Raw genomic sequence first — 22,384 nt, forward strand, 5'->3', positions numbered from 1 at the left:
AATAAATAAACTATATTTCATTATTTGTCAAGATGAGTGTTGTGATTCCTCGTCAGCCAGTGGATCCGGCAGCTGAGTGTGAGGAATCAGATGAGGAGGAGGGGTTTGGAGTGACATTAGAGTCAGAGGAAGGCTCTGAGGAGCTCCAAGACTTACAGTCGGATGAGGAACCTGGCCCCTCTACTCGCGTTCAGGCTGAGACACAGCTGTGCTGGGAGCCTGAATTGGACAGTGATGAAGAACAGTTGGGACAAATCCAGGATGCACAAAAGCGCAGGCAAGAGAAGCGAGTAGGATAGAGGAATGCAAAGGCAAAGGAGAAGGCATTAGGAAGCCCGCCTTGGCTGAATTATAAAAGGGAAGGTGTGGGAGATGCTGGTTGCCAAAGGCAACCATTTATGTTGAGGATCGAGTTTCTGTGGACTGTGTTTGTTTGCCTTGGACATTGACTCGGGTCTGTGAGAATAAAAGGGATTGGGTTTTTTTTGCAGTTCCTGCCTGTTTCTTGGAAGAGGAGTTTCTTCTTGTGAGCATAACAAGGACTCATGTAGGCTGGGACAGAACAGTTTCCCTTCGGCCTTCTACCCCTATTACCATGGAGCAGTTACAGGTGGAGAAGGCCCAGATCTCCCAGCAGCTGGCTTTGCTGGCAGCTCAAGTTGCTCAGCTTCAAGCCTCTGCTCCTGCTGCTCCACAACCCCGAAGGAAGTGTCCAGTCGCAGTGCCTGACAAATTCGATGGCACTCCGGAGATGTTTCCAGCTTTTGGGGGCCAATGCAGCACTTTATCAGCCTGAGAGTGGCTGACTTCCCCACTGACTATGATAAAGTGGGGTTTATGATCAGCCTCCTCTCTGATGCTGCAGTTCGTTGGAGCACACCCCTGCTAGCCCAGCCTAGTCCGTTGGATAATTTTGGGGGGTTTTGTGACTATATGCGTCTTATGTATGAGGACCCCATTAAGACGCAGACTGCTACCCGATACCTGAAAGCTCTGAGGCAGGACCAACGCCCTTTACTTGTCAGAGGAGCTATTGGACAAGCTGGCCCGAGTCGATGTTCCCCCAGACCTCAGTGGGTTGATCCAGCTCTGTTTGCGGATTTGACACTCGGCTACAGCAGCGTAGGAGTCGTCGTGCCATCCCAGAGACCCGGGCAGCCCCAGTTGTGCGTGAAACTCTGGTTCTGCTGGAGGAGTCTATGGAGTTAGGTGCTGCCAGACCTCGCCTATCAGTGGCAGAAATTAATAGACGACATTCAGGAGGTTTGTGTTTCTACTGTGGGGACCCTGGGCATTTGGCTGCCTTCTGCCCCAAGAAGTGATGAGAGGCGTCAGCTACCGATCCTGCCCCATGAAAGCAACCTCATCTGTTGGGAAACGCCCTGAGCCCGACCTAAAAGACGTTTTGGATCGGGCTTCCCTCAACACCGAGTAACGTCCTTCAGATGGTGCACTTGGACCTCCACGGCATTTGATACTGGTGGCACACTTGATCCTCCCCGGGAAGCCACAGGGGATTCTGATACATGATTTGGTCGAGCCTGGGGCCACCACAAACTTTATGGACGCAGCATTTGTAGCCAAATGAGCTGTTCCCCAATGCCCGGTTGAACTGCCTCTGTTAGTAGAGACTATTGATGGCCGAGTACTCCTCTCTGGGCCAATTAAAGCTGCCATGCAACCGTTGGGTATGGCCATCAGCTCGCATGAAGAGGCCATTCAGTTTTACATAACCTCTGACCTGCATTTTCCTTGGTCTTGGGATTGGCGTGGCTCCGGACGCATGACCCGCAGATTTATTGATCCCAGAACTTGGTCACATTTCCAAGTTTACAGTGTGTGAACCACACCCGCCAAGTCTGTGCCAGCCAGGTGGTAGTTCCCCAGGGGTCTCCCTGCCCTCCGAACTGGCAACTTACGCTGATGTGTTCAGCAAGACTGAGGCGGATCAATTGCCCCCGCACAGGCCATATGACTGCCCCATCGACTTAGTTCCTGATGCATCTCTCCCAATGGGGCATTTGTATTCCATGTTGGACCCCGAGTTGGCCGTGTTGCAGGACTTTCTGGACAAAAAATTGGCTCGGGATTTTATTCGGCCCTCATCTTCACCAGTGTCTGCACCAGTGCTCTTTGTAAAAAATAAGTCCGGAGAATTGAGGATTTGCTGTGACTATCAAAAATTAAACGCCATTACGGTACGTAATTAATACCTGCTGCCCCTCATCCCCGAACTTTGGAATGGCTCCGGGAGGCAAAAATCTTCATGAAATTGGACTTGAGAGGAGCCTACAGTCTTGTTAGGATTTGGTCGGGTGATGAGTTGAAGACAGCGTTTGGCACCTGGTACGGGCACTTTGAGTATACAGTGATACCGTTTGGGCTGACCAACGCCCCTGCGTTGTTTTTCAACACTTCATGAATGACATATTCCAAGATCTGTTAGATCAGTTTGTCATGATCTATTTGGACGACATTCTGATCTACTTCCCTTCGCTGGAGACGCACCACCAGCATCTCCGTCAGATCCTGCAACGGCTCCGAGATCAACGTTTGTATGCCAAACTGGAGGTTTTTAAGGAGAGACTGGAGACTCACTTGCCTGAAATGGTATAGGGTCTCCTGCTTGAGCAGGGGGATTGGATTAGAAGACCTCTAAGGTCCCTTTGAGCTTTATTCTGATTGATTGAAGTACTAAATAAAATGTATGTCTGATATCGGTAACAAGGGCTTCTATTTTTACAAATGAACCAAATATCATTTTCTATTTGGTTGCTTATTTCTGATGACCTAAGAGGCTTGCTTGTTTGCTTCCTCCCTCCCTCTATACTGTTCCATTTCCAGAAATTGAGCAGCTTTCCAGTGAAAACCTTATCCCACAGGATGAGTTATTGGACAATGCATCTTGATGCATAATACCAAGGATGCTGCCATATCATCAGCTATTCGGAGCAAGATGAAGATACCTCAGAATTTTGCTCTTCTTGATGTGAGTATAAATAGACAGGATTAAATTCATTTCTGGATAAATCTGCCATTGACTAGCAACTATCTCAGTAAGCATACTGATGCCATCCACCAAGCTAGTGATGGAGACTCAAGGTTACCAGCTCATTTTTTGCAGGATTCAGAATTACATCTGCGATGTAGAGGCTGAAGAGTGTGGCATAGTTTTCTGGTATTTTGAGATTAGAAACATTCAGAAAGTCCCAAAATAAGCTTAATGTATTTTTTTAAAATAAAACAATGAAATACTCTTATTCCAGAAAAGAAGCAGGTACAGCACTCTACTTTTCAAATGTTACCATACTGCATTAAGCCCAACGTATAGCAAGCATTCAGCTCAGAGCTGGTTCTACCATTAGATAGGGAGCTGGCTGCTAGAGGCAGACAATGCCAAATACTGTATCTTGACTATACAGAGAGATTTTAGTTATTTAATTTGTTACTGTATTTTTACTGACAGCAATAGGAGGGGAAAAATACATTTTTCTGCCTTGTGCAAAAACATATTTAGGTTGTCTCTGTATACAGTACTATGAATCTTGCCTAGGGCAAGTGCGAAATTTCATTTGATCCTCTGGCTCAGACAGCAAATTATCTTAGTCTGATTTCTGATTTCTGCCACCTTTCCCCTTCATGGATTTTGCAAGCCTTTGCTGGTAAAGTCATTTCCATCACCTGCTGGGTTAGATTTATGAAATACCCTTGTTTACATTGCTGGCCAGAACTTCAGCTTATTGCTTCTTTCTTTTCCTGCCTTTCTTCTGGGTCCTCCTTGTCCATTTATGTAATCTGGATGTATATGTCCCTTGTCTCTGTCAATTCTTTGAATCCGCAGAGGGCAAATTTTAGGAAATTTTAGAGCTACAGAATCCAGAAGTATTGAATGTCATTTCATTTATATCTTATTGCATTCTTTGGAGAATGTGTTGTATGAGGACTTGAAACCCAAATCCCTTGATCTCAGAAACACTATACAGATACTTCTTGTTTAATAACAAAAATTGGGACTAGCAACTATGTCACTAAGTAACATGATGGTAAAATGCGATGTCTGTGATCATGCCAACTTACAATGGTATTTGCAGACATTCTGGTTGCTGCCATTAAGTGAATCCCATACAGTCATTGAGCATGACATCACATGATCACCTGCCCTCTTCTCCATAGACTTTGCTTTTCAGAAGGCAGCAATGAAAATTGCAAATGGTGATCACATGATTGTGAAGTGCTGATACCATTGTAATTGTGAGTTGATTGCCAAGTACTCAAATCATGGTCACACGAAAGTTAAAACTACAAGACTTAGTCATGTCTTCTTGTTCAATGCCGTTTTAACTTTGAACAATTGCTGAGTAGTCCATCAATTAGGATTTCCTATAATGCACTGAAATTGACAGAATAACCCTACCCTTCAGTCAGTGTAATTAATTTGACCCCATTTCAGTGACCCAAAGGAAGAATGAAAAACAGTTACTTATTGCTTTCTGTTGGCTGGGTGATGAAATAAAGCATAAGAAAATATTATTCTTTCATATTATTTCTTCCATAGCTGGAGATTTGTTCCATAAGGATTGTTCAGAAAAGACTTTCTGACAAAAAGTGTTGGCTTCACTCAACAAGAGTATCTTTCTAAAATTCTGGTATCGTTTCTAGAAGCAGAATTTAAGTTGCTCTGGTGAGCAATGGCTTCTGTAAAAAGCATCCATTGTGCCAGAAATCCCTTCCTATTCCTTTTGCCCAGAGGATTAGCCAGGACTGGCTTCATATAACTAGACTCACCTGAAAGGGATTGGATAATTTATTGTTCTGCAACTGTGTGGTCCCATGCTATTAAACTACCTCACCACATTAAACTGGAATGTGGATTATTTGCTTCAACAAAGCATATGTGAACCACAGCAATTGCTTTTTGATGACATGGATGGATTTAGACAATAAGCTAAACTCAAGGATTTCATTTGTGTCCCTTTATGATTTTGTATCTGTGATCTTGATTATTATGTTCTTTCCTTAGAGACATTCTTGCCATTGCTGACTATCTTTGGAGATGAGGCAGGCTGTCAATTCTTTAAAGTCAATAACAGTAACATGAAGTTTGAAATAAATGGAAAAATGGGGAACGAATGGGTTGGAAATGCAGTTTACTCTACCATGCTGAATTCTCAGTGCAGGAGCTAAAGCCAGGCTGAAGCAAGTAAAAACAATTCATTAACAGTATTATGATGAATTTAGATCATAGTATTAAGTTTGTATCATATGATAATTCGCAAGCTTGCAATGGAATACTGCAGGTGTGTTATTTTGGTAATTAGGATTAAATTAGTAGTAAAAATATTTATCCTTTCATCTGTCCAGGACACTTTAACTTGATCAGATGAGTTTACATTGTCTAGTTATATTAATTAGTGCTAATGACAGTTATATATGTTCCATGTTAGCTAGAGACAGAAGTTTTTGAGGAGAGCCAGTGTAATGCCATGGTTAAAACTGTGTTTGTGTGTGAGGATGATCTGTGACATCTGTCTCCCAATGAATTGCCAGAATTGATCCAGCTCACTATCTCTTTCCTCTCTCACAATCCCATGTGTATCTGCTCAAGATCTACGGTATATATTGTTCTTTGGTCAAGGATATACAATAGCTATGCTTGAAGTTCCAAATCAGACCCCATGTTACTTATGGAAATCCCAGATTCACTTTTTTAAATATGCAGGTGCTGGGAAAGATCTTATAGAGCCACTGCCAGTCACAGTCGATAATATATTGGGTTTGAGGAATAATCTGATCCGGTATACTTTCCTTACACCTGAGGTAAAACTGGACTTATTACAGGAAAGTCCCTATTCTCTTGAACACAGGGTCCGTTTATAATAATAGATCAGGTGAGAAAACTAATCTCCTTTGTGGTCAGAAGCTTTACACATGTAAATGATTTAAGTATGGCAAAATCCCTCACTCAAGGGATTTTCTCAACATCTCACCCAACCCCTTGTAAAGTTTGATCAATCCACAAAAGGTATTCTTTCTCATCAGATCAAAGGATAATGGATCCAGAAACAGAGCTTATCTGCCCTATCCCTATGCAATATACTGGCCTCTGAAATTTGTGTGGGCTCCTTATTCATAATTTTATGCAGCATTGCTCCTTTATAAAATATTTGAGAGAAATATCTGCAATATGTCTCTAACTCTTGCTATGTTCTTTACCTTTTTCTTATTTTGGTATTATTGTGATATTTATGTGATACTTTTATTTGGAGGTTAGTCACCTTGAGTGTTAGAGCTGAATAAGAGATGTTAACAAGTACATTCTTCAGCCCTCATTTCCTATAAATTAATACAGCCACCAAACACTATACTTTTTACCATTTCAGGACTTTAGTTTTTAATATTAGCTTGCTTATACATAACATTAGTTTCAAAACTGGAGTATAACGATATGGATTTATTTTTCTTTCTTGCCTGCCTGCCTGCCTACTTAAATCATTGCCTTTCCCCCAGGATGGGAAAAAAGTAAAATGTGTGAGCATTTCAATAAGGGAAAACTTTTTGCTATAAATCCTTGATAAAGCCTTTACTTTATAGAACAAGGCAGCTTTCCTTGCATTCCACTATGATTCACTGCCACCATGGATTAAGCATGACAGAAGCATAATGATCACCATTATAAACCTAACAGCATTGCATGCTGCTATGTAATTAATATAACAGGTCAAAGATCATTTTCATTTACAAAGTTTGCAAGTGTATTTTTGGAAGTTGTTACTTCTTTATGAAGGGAGTGAGCGGGTAATGAAAGAGACATATTAAAACCAAAACATTCTGACCAACTTTTTATATCTGCATGACAAAACAATCTGAGCATGAAAATGCCTTTTTAGCACAGTCCTTAAGGAGTAAAAATATTTCTCTTTTACATTTTTATTGTCAACAAGCCATCTAAACAATCAATTTTTCCATTCTTTCCTCTTAAGAAAAATAATCTTTTGTTCCCAAATGATGGTTCAGTGTGAGATTCTAACATTTCAGTCATCAAGAAATGCATGGTTCTTCCTCAACCTAGCACTCCCTTTTAGGCAAGCTACATGCAGCTCTGCCAAATTACACCATTAATTGAAAACAAGAATGATTTGTCACTTAAAGAAACATACTTCAAACAGTTACAACTAAAAAATAAAATGGATTTTTGTTTTAATTTAAAAGGTCAAAAATAACAAATTGTATATTTTTGAAACAAACAAACACTTAAACGCAATAGATAGTTTATGATACAATATACACTATAGTACACAAAAAGAGCTGCATCATATATAAAAAAAAGAGGCAGGAGGAATCCAGTGAAGTAAAATAAAACAAAAAAATAAAATAAAAAAGGAGAAAAACTTAGAATATTCTGTTTTTGAAAAGAATTTTTTCATTTCACCTGCCAAATCATTAATAATGTCTAATAGAGCTTGACAGTGCAAATCTGCACTGGACTTTTTATTTTATTTATGTAACCAAGCAATGCAGAATTGCAAACAGATTGCCCTAGATTTTCCATATGGCTCATAGCTTTTGCCTGCAATTTTTACTATTTACATCAGAGCTTGTGGCACAGCTCTGCTTCATATATACATGGGAAATCCTCTTTGTGTATGGACATCTTCCATTTCCTTGAACAAAAAGTGCTGCTGCTGCTACACATATCCTAGAAATCCCTGTTATATACACAGGCCATATCTAGTTTGTAGACCAAGATCAGATCACAGACTCTGAATTTTGATAGGGACTTTAGGCTTTGCCTGCACTATTAGGCAGGGCAAAGCATTTTTTAATAAAGAAATTATTAAATTAAAAAATGCTCACAATACATAATTTGAACCTGGGGTAAAATATAAGGCAACATTCTCCATAGAAAAAACATGAAGCTTCCTAAGGAGGTTATTTTATATGTATAGCTATAGATATATATTTATAGATATTTATATTTTTAAATATAAAGTAGGAATGTGCTAGGGGGACTGAGTCCCATTTTGGATGGTTTCCCTGCCTCTCATTCAAAAGCTTCACAAGCACATGGGAGTGAGTGGGAAGAGGAGCCCAAATTACAAGTGGGGTACAGTTTCGCTGGTGCTACTCTCAAACCCATAAGGAGTTCCTTTGGTGCAGCAGAGGAGGGCACTGGCTCTGCAAGCTCCTGAGGAAGGTGCATACGTGGGTTTTGCCTTGCTTTTCCAAGTCTGCCACTGGGCTTGTGCCGATTTTAGCATGTTTGGAAATGGCGTTGCTCCCCCATCTCAGGTTCAAGCCTTGAAGTATGATGCATTCATCAAGAAGTTCCAAAGGAGAGTGCCAGTGTGGTTGAAGGCAGTTTGGTTGAAGCAGCCATTCCATTTTTCCTTGGGCAGATGTGGCTGGGAAAGCTGTCACATAGTCAGGACAATTATTTGGGTATTTTTTTTCTGTCCTTTGCAGAGACCATCTTTCATGATGAGGGGTGAAAAACTGCTCATCACCACACCGCTTCCTTGTTTTTCCTGCTTGCATCCCAACCTACAAGTTCTTGGTGACCAAGTGGGTTTTATAATGCTTTGTCAGATGATCGCTCCTAATGAAGCGCTTTTGGCACTGAGCACACTCAAAACGTTTGTCACCTGGCCAGAGAAATGAACAAGAACAGCAGTGAGCACACATGACAAATGGCCATACAATAAATATATTACAAAAAGCTAATGCACATATGGCTTACAGCGATTGCTTTGAAAAAAAAATTTTGGGTGCATGATAAAACTAAATCCAGAACTAAAACTAACTTTTGTATAGTGATTAAGGCTAAAACTTGGAGACAGTGTGTCCTGGTCTCACCCTACGCACAAATCCAGCTGGGTAACCTTAGGCCAGTCTCACTTTCTCAGCCTTACTAAGAAGGCAATGGCAAACACTTCTGAAAGACCTTGCCAAGTCCCCCACTGCAGGGAGTGTCCAGGCAGTCTCTGAGAATTGGACATGATTGAACAAAATCCCTCCCCCTACAAAATCTAAACATAAAACTCATGTAAAAATGCATAGCAAGTATGACGATCTTGTTCATGTCCTGCCTGCAGGCATCTGATAAATCACTTTTCAAAGCAGAATGCTAAGCATTAATCTGATTCGGTATTGGGACAATTTATCACTCAGACTGAAATATGTGAAGTTTCTAGTTAAGGTTAAGACAATATTTTACGAACAATGGAGATGGAATGATGGTCATTGCAATCAAAAAAAGCTGAATATGTCAGTACATAATGGACAGATCATGAGACACAGAGAAGAATGCTAAAGTCAGTCTAGGCTACAGGATATGAATTCTAGTTGTGAGCCTAGCAATGGTCTATTCTGAACCATTTAGAGCTTTAGAGTGGACTTCTAGGGTAGGAACATATCACAATAGTTAAGTCATGAGGTACCTAGGGCATGGGTGACTGTCTGAAGGGGTTCCTGATCCAAAAGTGTATGCAATGGGTGTCTCAGATGGAATTATGCAAAACTCTATTTAGCACTGCAGGAACTGAGAGTCTAGATTGATACCATTCATAAATGGGAAAGTGCAAACCCATCCAAGATTAAAGATGGAATATTCCACAACTATTGCCTTGTAGGGTACATGAGTGGCATAATAATTTAATAATACACTCAACAAAAGGAAAGGGAACATTGAACTACGTGGCACTCCACAAAGGAGAAGCCTATGGAACAACCTTTCCCCAGCAGCACAGCAACTGGAAAAGGGCTTAAAGGAAGGAGGAGAACCACTGTGAAACAGTGCTACCAATTTTTAAAGCTAGTCTAGACGCTGCCATGATCAATGGTAGTGAAAGTCACTACAGAGATCAACAGTGGATGCACTAGCTCCATCCCCGCTCTATCCCATATCATCTACAAGCATGACCAAGGTTATCTGGGTAATAAATCCTTGCCTAAAACCCAACTAAAATGAATCTAGATAAGCTGCTTCCTCCAGGACCCTCTGCAATTGCCGTCCAACTACCATCTCAACAACTGTCCTTACAAAGGGAAGGCTAGAGACAACACAACAAGTATCTTAAATTGCTGGTTCCAAGATTGGGCGTTTGAGGGAGGCAAACCACTGCCCAATTCAAGGCTGAAGGTACCACCTCCAGTCTCAAAAAGTTGTCATCACAGTTAACCACAAGTCGCCTCCCTGGCCTCTTTAGCCAGGATAAACCTGGTTAAAGTTCTCCTGTACCATATGGGCCCTCAAGAGATATCTCGTACTGATGTGTGTGTGGTGTGTGTGTGTGTATTATTGGGATTATAAGGGCCCATGGGATGAAAGCAATTGTTATTTTCTTGATTTTATATATATTATTATGACTAGGTTTTTATTGTGCTTTCAATTCTGTTACCCATCCAGAATCACTGTTTTAGAGGGGGATGGCCATATTTATGACTTACATAAATTAAATTATTTCTTTCTTTTTTGAAATCAAGTCTTTTAGCATTAAATCAACCCAGCATATCTTTATTATAAAGGTAACTGAGTTAAGATGAAATGCCCATTAAGTGTTTAATATTTACATTCCCCCCATCTTATGGGTAGAACTACAGCTGGGATACAACAGAAGAGAGGCAGAAAAATGACTTGACAGACCTGTATGCGTCCGGGCATGCCGTTGCAGTTCATCACTGCGTGTGAATCTCTTTCCACAAAAGACCCAGTTGCAGACAAAAGGCCTCTCGCCTGTGTGTAGACGTACGTGGGCCCGCAGAAGGGAAGTCTTGCGGAAGGTCTTTCCACATTCAGGCACGTGGCAGATGTGCCTCTTTTTCCCTTGATCACCCAACCTACAAAGAAAAAAAAACCAGAAAAAGGATATTCTTAATCTAGATTAATAAAGATATGGATATATTTGCTGGATTTTACTGTGGTGGCATCTCAGGGATCAGATCAATTATTGTATCCTGCAATGATGTCTCAAGAAGCAGAACTATTCAAAACTGTTGAAAACTTCAAACAAATTTCATACTGATTACCCCATATAGCTTCTGCGAAAGGATCCAACAATGATTCACAAGTACTTTTTATAAAAATACATTGGCTATTCTGGAATTCACCAAGAATCCACTTCAGTGTTCCAAGCAAAGATGCAAGACTGAATAAATCAATAAATCAATCAATCCCAATCCATTAACCTTTCAGTAATTCCAGATCTGCTGCCTAATTTAAGCAAGGAAGGTACAACCTTTTCAGTTCTGAGGTCACATCAATTGTTAGTTTTACACACGTGCATATGGATGCAAGTTTACATCACCTCAAACATCACCCACAGACAGAATTGCAGAATTTCAGAAGGCAGGTTCATTCCCTTCAATTCAACCTGCTCAAGATAGCTACCAAGTGCAATGTGAAAGAAACTATTTATTTTCTGCCACTGAACTGATCCTTTTTAATACGTTGATCTGCTTGGTTGTGAAAAGAGCAGACAAAATTCCAAGTCTTTCTGTTCAATACAAAAATAGATCCATTATTAAGCCTATCCATTAAGATAAATATCTCTGTACTGTCCCCAGCAAGAACTCAATACTATTTCAGTTTTCTCAGAGATGAGCAACTTGGGAACAACCCTGTCTCTTCTTCATGCAGTTATTTTATTCAAGATAAAAAAATTGCAGAAAGTATTATAGGAGACAACATACACATATTCAATTATTGGTGCTATATTTCTATGCGGTATCAATCTCTGGACAAGAAAATAAGAATACCCTTTCCTCTGAACAGCTTTCCCTACATCATATTTTAACAACTAGATAACCAAATACCATTATTATAGAATCTCTTTCATACTTAATGATTTGTGTCCTGCTTGATTGAAAATCCATCTTTTCATCACCTACACTTCAACCACTGTATCTTTTTATATCTAAAGGGTGAATGCATCAGAAACCATTCTTATGACGCTTTATCTTGGTATTTTAAAATTCTGATTTCACAAGGTTCCAAATCTTACTAGGAATAGTGGTAGATAAAGAAGGTTCTCAGATGTACTAGAAAGCAGTGACAATAAGGGCAGGAGATAAAGTTAGTGTGCTCATAGCCATTTGAACTCTTCCACGTAGAGGCAATATACTTTGAATGTCCGAACACTATTAGTAGTCTTAATACTCTTATTTGTTTCAATATTTACATATATTCACCCCCTTCCCAAATAAAAATATCTGTAATATTTTTAAAACAGATTCAAGGAAATTTCCTTAATCTCAAATAAAAAGCAAGCAAAGTTTCTACTAAATAAATTGGATTATTCAGTAGGGGTTATGTTATCCATGTTTAACTGTTTAAGGGACTGAATATTATTTATTGGTACCAAGAGGGGAAGGATATGAATTAAATAATAATATAAAGCAGGAACTGATGTTGGCAGCCTTTGGGCTTTAATGCTCCTTTTTGCTCCCAATCCCCATGCATTACCTTTTCTCCCCATCCTTGCAATTCGGACAGGTGCAAGCCATACGCCGTCTCTTTTCCCCAGGTTGCAGGTCTCCCAAGAGTGCTTGTTCCATTTGCAATTGGATTTGGGTAGGGTTCAGGCCACTGATGGTTAGATTGTTGCCTGAAACATTCTGTACCGTTAACTGCTGTTGGCCTGCAGAAAGAAGGATGAAGAAATTATGGCTTGGGAATTTCCACTGCTAAAACATGGAGACTCAATTATTTCAGTAAACCTCCATGCAAACTCAGACTAAAATACCATGTAATATGAGTTCCATTTTCTCTTCTTGCCTTTTTGGATGTCAGAACCCAATTCAAGGTTCCGACATTTCATTCCTGCCTGGATCCAGATGCCCAACTTTCCCCCCATCTTACTTACATTTACATTATTTCTAATTTTTGCTTCTCTTTATAATATTACTATCCCACTCTGATACACATTTTCACATTTTGCTACCTTATGAAGGGGTTTTCATACTTTTCTCACCCTCAGGAAGATAGAAAGTGTGGAATCCTTCACTGCCATCTCCCAGCAACCAGCAATGTACGGAATAGAAAGAATGCAATTTTTATGGTTACAAATTACAATTACTATGAAAGTAAGGAAGCTATTTCCTAGTTATGATAGCATAGTGATATAAATCTGCCTTGTATTTTGGCATGCCCCCTATTATTAGAATGAAGCAAGAACAAAAGTCTTTGGGGAATGCAAAAATTAAATGATCACAAAATGCTTCACACTTTTCTTCAAGTATGTCCAGTCCTAAAGACCTGGTTCTTTACACACACACACACACACACACACACACACACACACACACACACACACACACACCCCTACTTATACATTATTTTTCCTTGTTCCAAGCAATTTAAAAAAAAATGAAGATATTATTATATCCAAATTGAAATATTGCACATCACAGGTTTGTTACATTAAATTTCCCACCTCCGGTATTGGTGATGGTAACAGGAACACCTTGAACCTGCACACCATTGATGCTGATAGTCTGCATTGCCTGAGCAGCTGCAGCGAGTTGGGCAGCGTTGAGGCTGATGATGCCTCCAGCAGGGGCAATCTTTGGCAGAGCACGCTCTTTACGAGCTCCCCCTGTCTTTTTGGTACTTCCCCCTGACTGGGAACTGCGGGATACAGGGCTGCTGCAGGCTGTGGCGACTGCAGGGGGAGGGGCCATAGTTAGGCCCCCTCCTGGGGCATCTTGGAGTAGTATTGTCTGTAGCTCACCAGAAGGCGTCTTAAAATAGACCTACAAAAATGACACAAAAATGAATCACAGGATGCACCTGGATATGGAAGGAAGGTAGAATGTGACCTCCTTCCCAACCTTCTTCTTCCCCAAAGTTCTGGTAATAGATTACAAATCACTGTACCAGAATAAATGCAGGCCAAATTGTTTATACCTCTTGAATGCTTTTATAGGAAACTGACACTTAAATAGCATATTTATAGGGAAAAAGAAGTAATTGGACAAGTAATGCTTTTTCTATTAGAAGAACCCCTAGCCTGTTTGCCCCCAAGAATTCTAGTAATTATGTATTACCTGATCACTCCAAATTGAGTGATAGTTTGAATTAATGAAAATATTTGTTTAAAAAAACACAAAAAAGAGGGGGGAGAACTTTCAATGAAATACCTGAGTGGGAACTGGCTCCGTTGTCTGGATCTGGAAGTTTTGTTGGGACTTTTGGGGAACTGTGGGGAGTGTGGCTGAAGCTGCCTGGACTACCCGTAGGGCTTGCTGGGGTATCTGAACTACCTGTTGCTCTTGTTTGGGCTGAACTACTTGCACCTGTTGGACCACAGCTGGCTGCCCAGACCCAGGACTCTGCACAATCAACAGATTGTTCCCTGCCTGGATGATGTTGTCAGCTGTAGTCTCTATTAAGACTGTTTCCACTTGCTCTGCCATAGCCATTGCAGTTGTCTGAGCTTGTGATACCATTTTCTTTCGGGATTTTCTGCTTGGCTTAGATGGGCTGTCGGGCACAACTTGAGTTTGAGAACTAGTCTCCCCAGCAGTTACAAGACTGCTCACTGGAAGAGTAAGTGTAACATTGCCACTGGTGCCAGTTAACTTGACAACACTACTTGTGTTGTGGAGACTGGATGCTGATGACTTATGAGCTGGAGCTGGCTTTATTGGCACAGGCTTATGAGCTGAAGAAGAGGACGACGATGATGAAGAGGAAGAAGGGGTGATATTGCTGGGAATAATCTGTATTTGATTGCCCAAATTTTGCTGCACCTGAATCGTCTGTCCTGATGCTGTTTGGATCTGTGGTACCGTCTGATACTGGATACTGGCAGGAGAACGGGTTCCTTTGCTGATCACAGTTGGGTTCTGGATTGTAAATACTAGCTGTCCACCAGGATATGATGTCCCCAATTGAGAACCTTGAATTTGAAAGAGATTTCCTTTTGATGATAAGATTCCAATGTTCTTATTAGAACTTAATGGGAGTGGAGCAGGTTTAATAGGAACCAATTTCCGAGGGGCAGGCTGAGGAGGAGCAGGAGATGTAATTGCTGCTTCTACAGCTGGAGGACCAATTTTGCTACATGTGGCTGCAAGTAAAGCTAATGGAGATGGCTGAGAATCCTAAAGGAATGGAAGAGAAAAGGCTTGTGTCAAAGACAATGGACACAAATAGTTTGTTCCAGATGTAATACAGTATAACACAGCTGAAAACCCAGATTTTTATAATACAGAGTTTGGACTTTGTATTAAAATAGCACAACATCAGATTCTTAAATCAACAAGTATCAATAGAATTGGATCCAGACTAAATGAGAAGTGCCATAGGCTCATCAAGTGCTAAAGAACTAAAACTTGACTAATTTATTCCACTGAATTTGTGTTCAGCAAACATTTCAGCTAACGTGTATTCAATATATGAATTATAAATGTATATGATAGTTTGAGAGATCCAAAATATTCTGTATATAACACCATACAAGGGGAAAATGAAGCATTCCCAAATATTTTAAAAACTAACATTATTTACTCTTATTTTCTTATTCATTCTGCATTTAATACTTCTACATTTTAGCAACCAACACCTCAAACTGATGTTTATAAAATAAACATTTTATAAATGGAAATTAGTACTCTGTATTAGACTCATATACAGTAAGAATTTATATTGGTATCATACACAATGATGGTCATTCACTGACTTTGAATGGACCTTGGGTGCCAAGGGAGAACAGAATTATTTAGAAAAGAGAGTTTTCCCTCAAGGAACTAATGATTTGAACCTTTTTATCAAAAATAAAAAAACCCATTCATTTACATGAAGTAAATAAGAAGCAGACTTCTCCTAACATTGTCCACCTCCTTTGTTGCAAGGGCTTTTTTTTTTTTTTTACTTATAATATAGGGAAATAGATGAGACAGCCCTTTCCTAACTTGAGAGTAGATCAAACCTTTTTAGTGAGACCCGGCCTTCTGCATGCTGCTGTATTTTACTGTTACACTATGACCTCTCATAATGCTCTGCAGATTTCATTCCATTCTGCCATAAAGAAAAAGTTACAGCAAAGTAGATATAAGGAAGTAAAACTATGTCACAAAATATTGCAGAAGTCTGTTAGGTTTCACACTGGAAGTATGTAAATGACGCTTAGTGGAAAAATGAAGAGAATACAGGCTGTGGATGACAAAATAAGTTAGAGAAAGCATGTTGACCAGAGGTTCTTATTTTTTTTATAACAAATCCTTTATCAGAAGAAAGCATCTATATTTTCTTTTATATAATTGTGTTCTGTTTGTGTATGCAGTTTTATGCTTTTCCTTTTCATTGCACCTATGCTTGCAGACCATACATGCTCTACTCTGGGTCACAGGATCAGAAGGAATAACTTAGAACCGAGTAATCGGCAGCGTTCTTAATTGCTGCCCAACTGCCCCTCCAGCAAGGTTAAGGGGGTAGAAACTTTCTCTCTGCAGCCCCAAGCCAGATATGGCTCATTTTTTAAATTTGATCCTTCTTTTATGATTTCTCCTATCACATCAATTTTGGTTTCTCTGTTAATTTTTACAGACTTATCTTTTGGACAGATAGACCATCTGTTCAATCCAGAAGAATAGGGAATGCCTAATGGAGGTCCTGCTCTACTAGGAGGTAGGATGAAGGGACACTGAGCTCAGCATTAGTACGGTAATTGCTTTCCTTTGATGACCTTCCAGAGAATAGTTAAAACCTGATTTTTCTGAATGATTTTTGCTGATTAAGCAGAGATCTGTACTATTATTATCTGTTACCATGTAATGTTTTGTTGGTTTAAATTAGGTTTGATTTTATATATACTTAGAGCCTCTGGAATGAGGAAATTTAATAGGTAGGTAGGTAGACAGACAGACAGAGGATTGACAGAATCGTAAGTCACTTTATATAATTTCTATCCAACGTTTCAATAGGCTGGAAAGAAAAAATGTATAGAGAAGACAGCTAGAAAAAAAGATTATGAAAGAAGCATTACTACAATATGTATACCCAGGAAAATATAGTTGTTAAGAATGTAGTCAAAGAAAATAAGGTCTGGTTAAGATTAAGAGGCACAGGAAATATAGAGCAATTCTGAAAGGAATTGAAGAAGGCTAAACATGCACAAAGTGAAATCAATGAGAGAATGATGTAGTATGCATTTAGAGATATCCATGGGGCTGACACTGATATATCAAGGAGTGAAGTTGCAACAAATGCTATAAATGTTAATGTCCCCCCCCCCGAAAGAGATGCCATAAATGCTGTGCTTATAATCAAATCTAAGGTTGCAATTATTTAAGTACTAGCTATGCAAGTATGTGTGTGTGTGTGTGTGTGTGTTTGTATGCATGTGTGTGTGAAGAGGAAGAGACTTGAGACTCCATCTGTGCCTGATGATTGAAATAATGTCTTATTATTCCCTCTATAAAGGGAAAGGGAACAACAGTAAATGCAGAAACTATCTGTTAAGTGTGTCCGGAAAGATGTTTGTAGAATTATAATTAAAATAATGCAAAAGATGATAATGAACAAAATTTGGGAAGTAAAATATTTTTATGTTAAGTAGGAGTATTCTGACCTGATTACTGCTGTTTAGTAGGTAATTGTGAAATATGTCAAAGTAAGACAGTTTATTGTGCATTCATTAATTCAGATAAGGTATATAATAAAGTCAATATGCAGGATGGATAGAATGTTTTGCACAAATACAGAGCTGAAAGTTGTTTGCTGAATGCATGAGAGGGTATATTATCTAACTAATGTATGCATGAGAATAAGTGGAATACATAGCAAATGGTTCAACCCTAAATAAGAGATGTTCTATTGGTTGTTCAATGTGCTTATGAATAAATGGATAAGGAATGCTTTAGCAAATATTAGCTAGAGTATACTGCAGTGTAGAAAATAGATCTGAACATTACTATAACGAAGACCAAGGCAATTGTATTTGACAGGGAAAATGGAATGATTAATAGCTAATTATACACAAATGCCAAAAAAGCTGGAGTAAATTGATGAATTTATATAGTATAGTAGAATAATTACAAAAGATTAGAAAATGGACAGTGAAATCGTTAGAACATACAAATAAATGTTAGTAGGAAGGTAATCTATCATCAGGTAATCATCAGGAGAATTTGTAGAAAGAAGAAATATAGCCGTTGTCTAGGACTTTGTTTCTGCTCAGCTTGGTTTAATGAAAGTGAGAGGCTGGATATGTCAGGATAAAAAGTAACCCGAATGCAGGGCAAATATGGAACATAGTGCACATTATTGCGAAACAAAATAGGGTCAGAAATTATTGAGTGATGAATGAATAAGGACTGGTTATAAAAATGAGTGACAAGTACAAAAAATACATTTGGTAGCTTGTTCCTAGAGAAAACAAATTAGAACTGATTTACATAGCAAATATACGAAGTAATAATGAATCAGCTGCATAGAAGAGGAGCCCTGAGAAACTTGGGCTGGTTGCAGTTGATGAGTTCTTGAAAAAGTGAGAATTTTAAAGAACAAAAGCCAATGAATAAAGTTATGTGCGAACATGATGGATTTCCAAGGGCAGAAAGAATATGGTAAATGGTAGTGGTATAAACTAAATTTAATCATATTTTGTTCTTTTTTTCTTATCTCATGACTTAAATATCTTTGGCTATGTCTTACTTCCTTTCCTTGCTTTGTATAATAATGCTTACTGTGATGGAAAGAGATGAAAGAGTATGCATGTAAAGAAAAAAATATGCCAAAAAATCCCCAACAAAACATTTCTTCATTATGATGAAGTTATTTCTTAATGCATCTATATTTCAAAATGCAGAATTTAGAGTCCTACTAAATCTCTAAGAAAGTAGACTTAAAGAATATTTTCAGAAACAAACTAAAATCTAAACCTTTGGGATGATACAATGATGATATAGGGCATCTTAGATGTTTCTGCCTAAGGGATGGAAGCTATATTTAATGAAAAATATTCTTGATTTTGTTTTGGGAAAGAGAGACTGTTATCTTAAGATAACTGGAAGTTGTTATATAGAAAAATCACTTGAAAAACACAAGCAATTTTCATTTCTTCATCTGATCATCTTACTATCTTTCTATTCCAAAAGGAAGATAGAAGGGGACACAACCCATATCTAGCAGAAATGTTGTACGTACTTCCACTGTCAACCAGGAAGAGGAAGGATATACCTAAACATTGCATGGTGTTTAATGAAATTTGGATTAGATAGCATTCCAAGATTCTCAATGGAACCCAGAGTTTCTTAGATGCTTGGCAAAGGCTGAAGGTGGGATCTCCCCTTCTTTTTTATTGTCCAGTACTTGTTTCAGATGTATTTTCTGCTTCTCTTCTCTGGTAGCCAGTAGCATATAAAATTATTTTTATTTTCTACCAGATTTTATAGCCAACATGTTTTCTCATATAGCTGACCCTCTGGAAGATTCATAAATGAGTTATTGTCCTAATAAAATGAAATTTAAAATAAATAATATATTTTATTAATGAACTTTCCAGTTAAAATAACTTTCTTTTATGGGGAAAAACAAAGAACATTTTTCATTACAATGCTTTATTAACTTGATTCTTTATAAAACAGAGAGTTCTATGTTATTACAAGAATTCATAATCTCATATTTTCTATGTTCCTAAGAGAAATTATTGCACTGACCATTGAATCCTTTTGTGGTTTTCAATGATTGTTAATCATTGAAACTGTGCATACTTCTTGCTTCAAAATGATATTGAAGAGATGCTTCAGATTGTGTAGTATAGCATCTCTTTAAACTGTCAAGACTTCTGCTCAAGCTTGAAAACAAATGTAGCTACTTTAAGGATGCAGTCCTTAAAGCAGTTGTATGTCTTTTCAAGTTCACATGGAAGCCAAAGAAGACACAGCTACTTCAAAGAAATACCAAATTCATGCTCCAACACATTTGGAAGTGTATCTTCTATATCATTTTCAAAGCATGCACATTACTACCAATTATTTCTCTGAAAATTTCATTTATAAATATACCGATTAGTAGCCATAATTTTTTTCTATATTGTTCTCCAGCAAATATATAAATCATCTATATTACTGGTTGTCTCAATAAGTGAATTATACATCTTTTATTGGTCCTAAATTAAATACTTGGGTTGAGGGTAATTCCAGCTGAATTTTTGGACATGCCAATAATAGTTTTCTTGAACGTGAAAGAGAAATGGTTTGCCACTGTCTTTCAGGATGTTTTTTCAACTTTCTAGTTTAATGTACAGCCCTAGGAAAGTCTGATGGACTTCATTTATGTATTAATCAAGTCTAAACATTTTTTTTAGTAGTTGCTGTCACTTGTGAATAACATATGGTAAAAAACTCAATTGTTCTCTCCCTTTTTTCACTTCTGCCACATGTACTTTGTGACTTGCTCTGCCAAATTACATATATTTTTACGTGCAAGAAATCTTTAAAATTCAAAAAATTGCTTAGTCCACCAAACAAATAATTACTAGACAAAGTTTTTAACTGATTGGCAAATATCACAAAATGTTGTTCCAAATATGAATGTTTATATATGTATATGAAATTAGTATAATGCCTAATAATCCACACTGGTATATAAACACAAGAACCTAAAACATGGACTATAGCATGCAAAGCATCTAACACATTATTATAATAATAAAGTTAAGTTCAAGAATAGCAATAGAACTTGACATATAATAGCATTACTTGTAATAATCCTGAACTTTTAGGCAAACTAAATGCTCTGTCTTTGGACTAATATTCTAGACCAATAAATGAAACTGCGATATCCTAGTAGAATTCTTCTCTATAGTAAACACCTTCATCAGACAGTTTTTCACATTTGCATGATTCTAGGCCAAACATTTACATTTTTTAAAAAAATACAGCAATGCTATCAACAGAAACAACCCACCTGAGCTGCTGAAGCAGCAGGCTGTAAGTAATCACTGGGACTAACTGCAGCAGTGGCAGCCATACTGTCTCTAAATCTGGAAAAAAAAGGGTTGGTTAATCAATCAATTAATCTAAATTGTTTTTCAATACTGATAGTAAGATTTATATTGTGTGCAAGAAAGAGATATTGTCTGACTGTCACAATATACTAGTTTTCAGTTACAATTATTCACAACATAAAACTGGAGAACAGAATTGTACCCACAACTAAAGTATTTATTTAAATGAATTGTAATCCATCTTAAGCATTTTTTGCCAGTTGAGCTGACAAATATCAGAACAATAAAAAGAAAGTTGGATTATGTTCAATATGGATTAGAAAGGTAGTGTAAAAACTATTAGAATGGGGGGAAATGCAACGTATTTTAGAGAATTTGACAGTGATGTCATCAATAATTTGTAGGACTATTTTTGGGCATATTTATCATATCTGGAAAAAATATGCTGTGACCTTCTGCTACCTCACCATAATAGGAACAATCAGCCAAATAACTGCAAGGTTGAAAACCAGGCAGAATTTAAGCAAACATTTTTATAAACTATGAGCATCAATATAAAACTATATGCATTGTTTTATGGTGCTTACACATTTGTCGTATGCAATGAGCTAAAAAAAATGGTAAGATTGGCTTTGACACATCCTACAAATATCTATTCTAAAATCCTAAGCAGCAATTTTATTCTCATTATGACAACTTATTCATAGAATTCTGTATATGAGAAGTATTCCAAAAGCAAACCTCTAGATTTTACTGTTGTGGAGATAAATTTGAAAACATAGAGGAGATTATTAACAAAATGAAGGAACCAGGGAAAGAAAGATGGTAACAGAATGACCAGCGCGGGAAAGAAACAACAAAAAATAACTTTTAGCCTTCTAAGCACTGTTTCGTTCATGCTGCATCGTCAAATGCAGTGCTTTTTTTGTAAAAAAAAAAAAAAGGTACCGGAACTCACACACATCATACAACTTGTGTTGCCTACCCTACAAGGTTCCATCCAACGTTCTGAGCGTTCTATGACAAAAAAAGCCCTGGTCATATGACTAAAATTCCAAAGAGAAAAGGTCATTCAGAGCATGTATGTGAACCAGTGTTATAACTGTCAGCGCCTCCTCAAACCAAACATATATTTTAAAGCCTAGAAAAAGATACAGCTTAAAAATTTACTATCAGGTGTCCCTGTGCATTTGGAATTACCTCTTCCTCTGCACCCTAATAACACCATACTTTTCCATGTCAGGTATTAGCCTACCCATTTAGTTCTTCAAAAAAGTAGCTCAATTGCCAAAGAGTGATATGTTGATCAATTAGCCCAGCCACAAGTATGAGGCTCAATATGGATCCCAAGTAGACTATAAAAATAATATAGCTCACCAATGTTTCCTAAATCCACAAGAGAAGCATGTTTATACAACCAAAATTATGATTAG

At 38.1% G+C, this 22,384-nt stretch overlaps 1 protein-coding gene across 2 annotated transcripts; it reads right to left on the reverse strand.

Annotated features, from left to right (window-relative positions):
* Window positions 1-8,443: 8,443 nt before the first annotated feature.
* Window positions 8,444-20,984, reverse strand: SP2 (Sp2 transcription factor). Of its 2 annotated transcripts, none has more exons than XM_015810442.1 (6): window positions 20,912-20,984; window positions 14,749-15,102; window positions 13,431-13,749; window positions 12,461-12,635; window positions 10,643-10,836; window positions 8,444-8,642 (listed from the first exon to the last, which is right to left on the reverse strand). In XM_015810442.1, the coding sequence occupies exons 1-6, from the start codon at window positions 20,972-20,974 to the stop codon at window positions 8,542-8,544; spliced, it is 1,206 nt and encodes a 401-aa protein (XP_015665928.1). In that variant the 5' UTR covers window positions 20,975-20,984; the 3' UTR covers window positions 8,444-8,541. The 2 variants fall into 2 exon arrangements, with proteins under 2 accessions (XP_015665928.1, XP_015665927.1); XM_015810441.1 differs by having other exon boundaries at window positions 14,137-15,102.
* Between the last annotated feature and the right edge of the window lie 1,400 nt (window positions 20,985-22,384).

Source organism: Protobothrops mucrosquamatus, unplaced genomic scaffold (assembly GCF_001527695.2).
Source record: "Protobothrops mucrosquamatus isolate PMUCROS unplaced genomic scaffold, P.Mucros_1.0 scaffold10, whole genome shotgun sequence".
NCBI lineage: Eukaryota > Metazoa > Chordata > Lepidosauria > Squamata > Viperidae > Protobothrops > Protobothrops mucrosquamatus.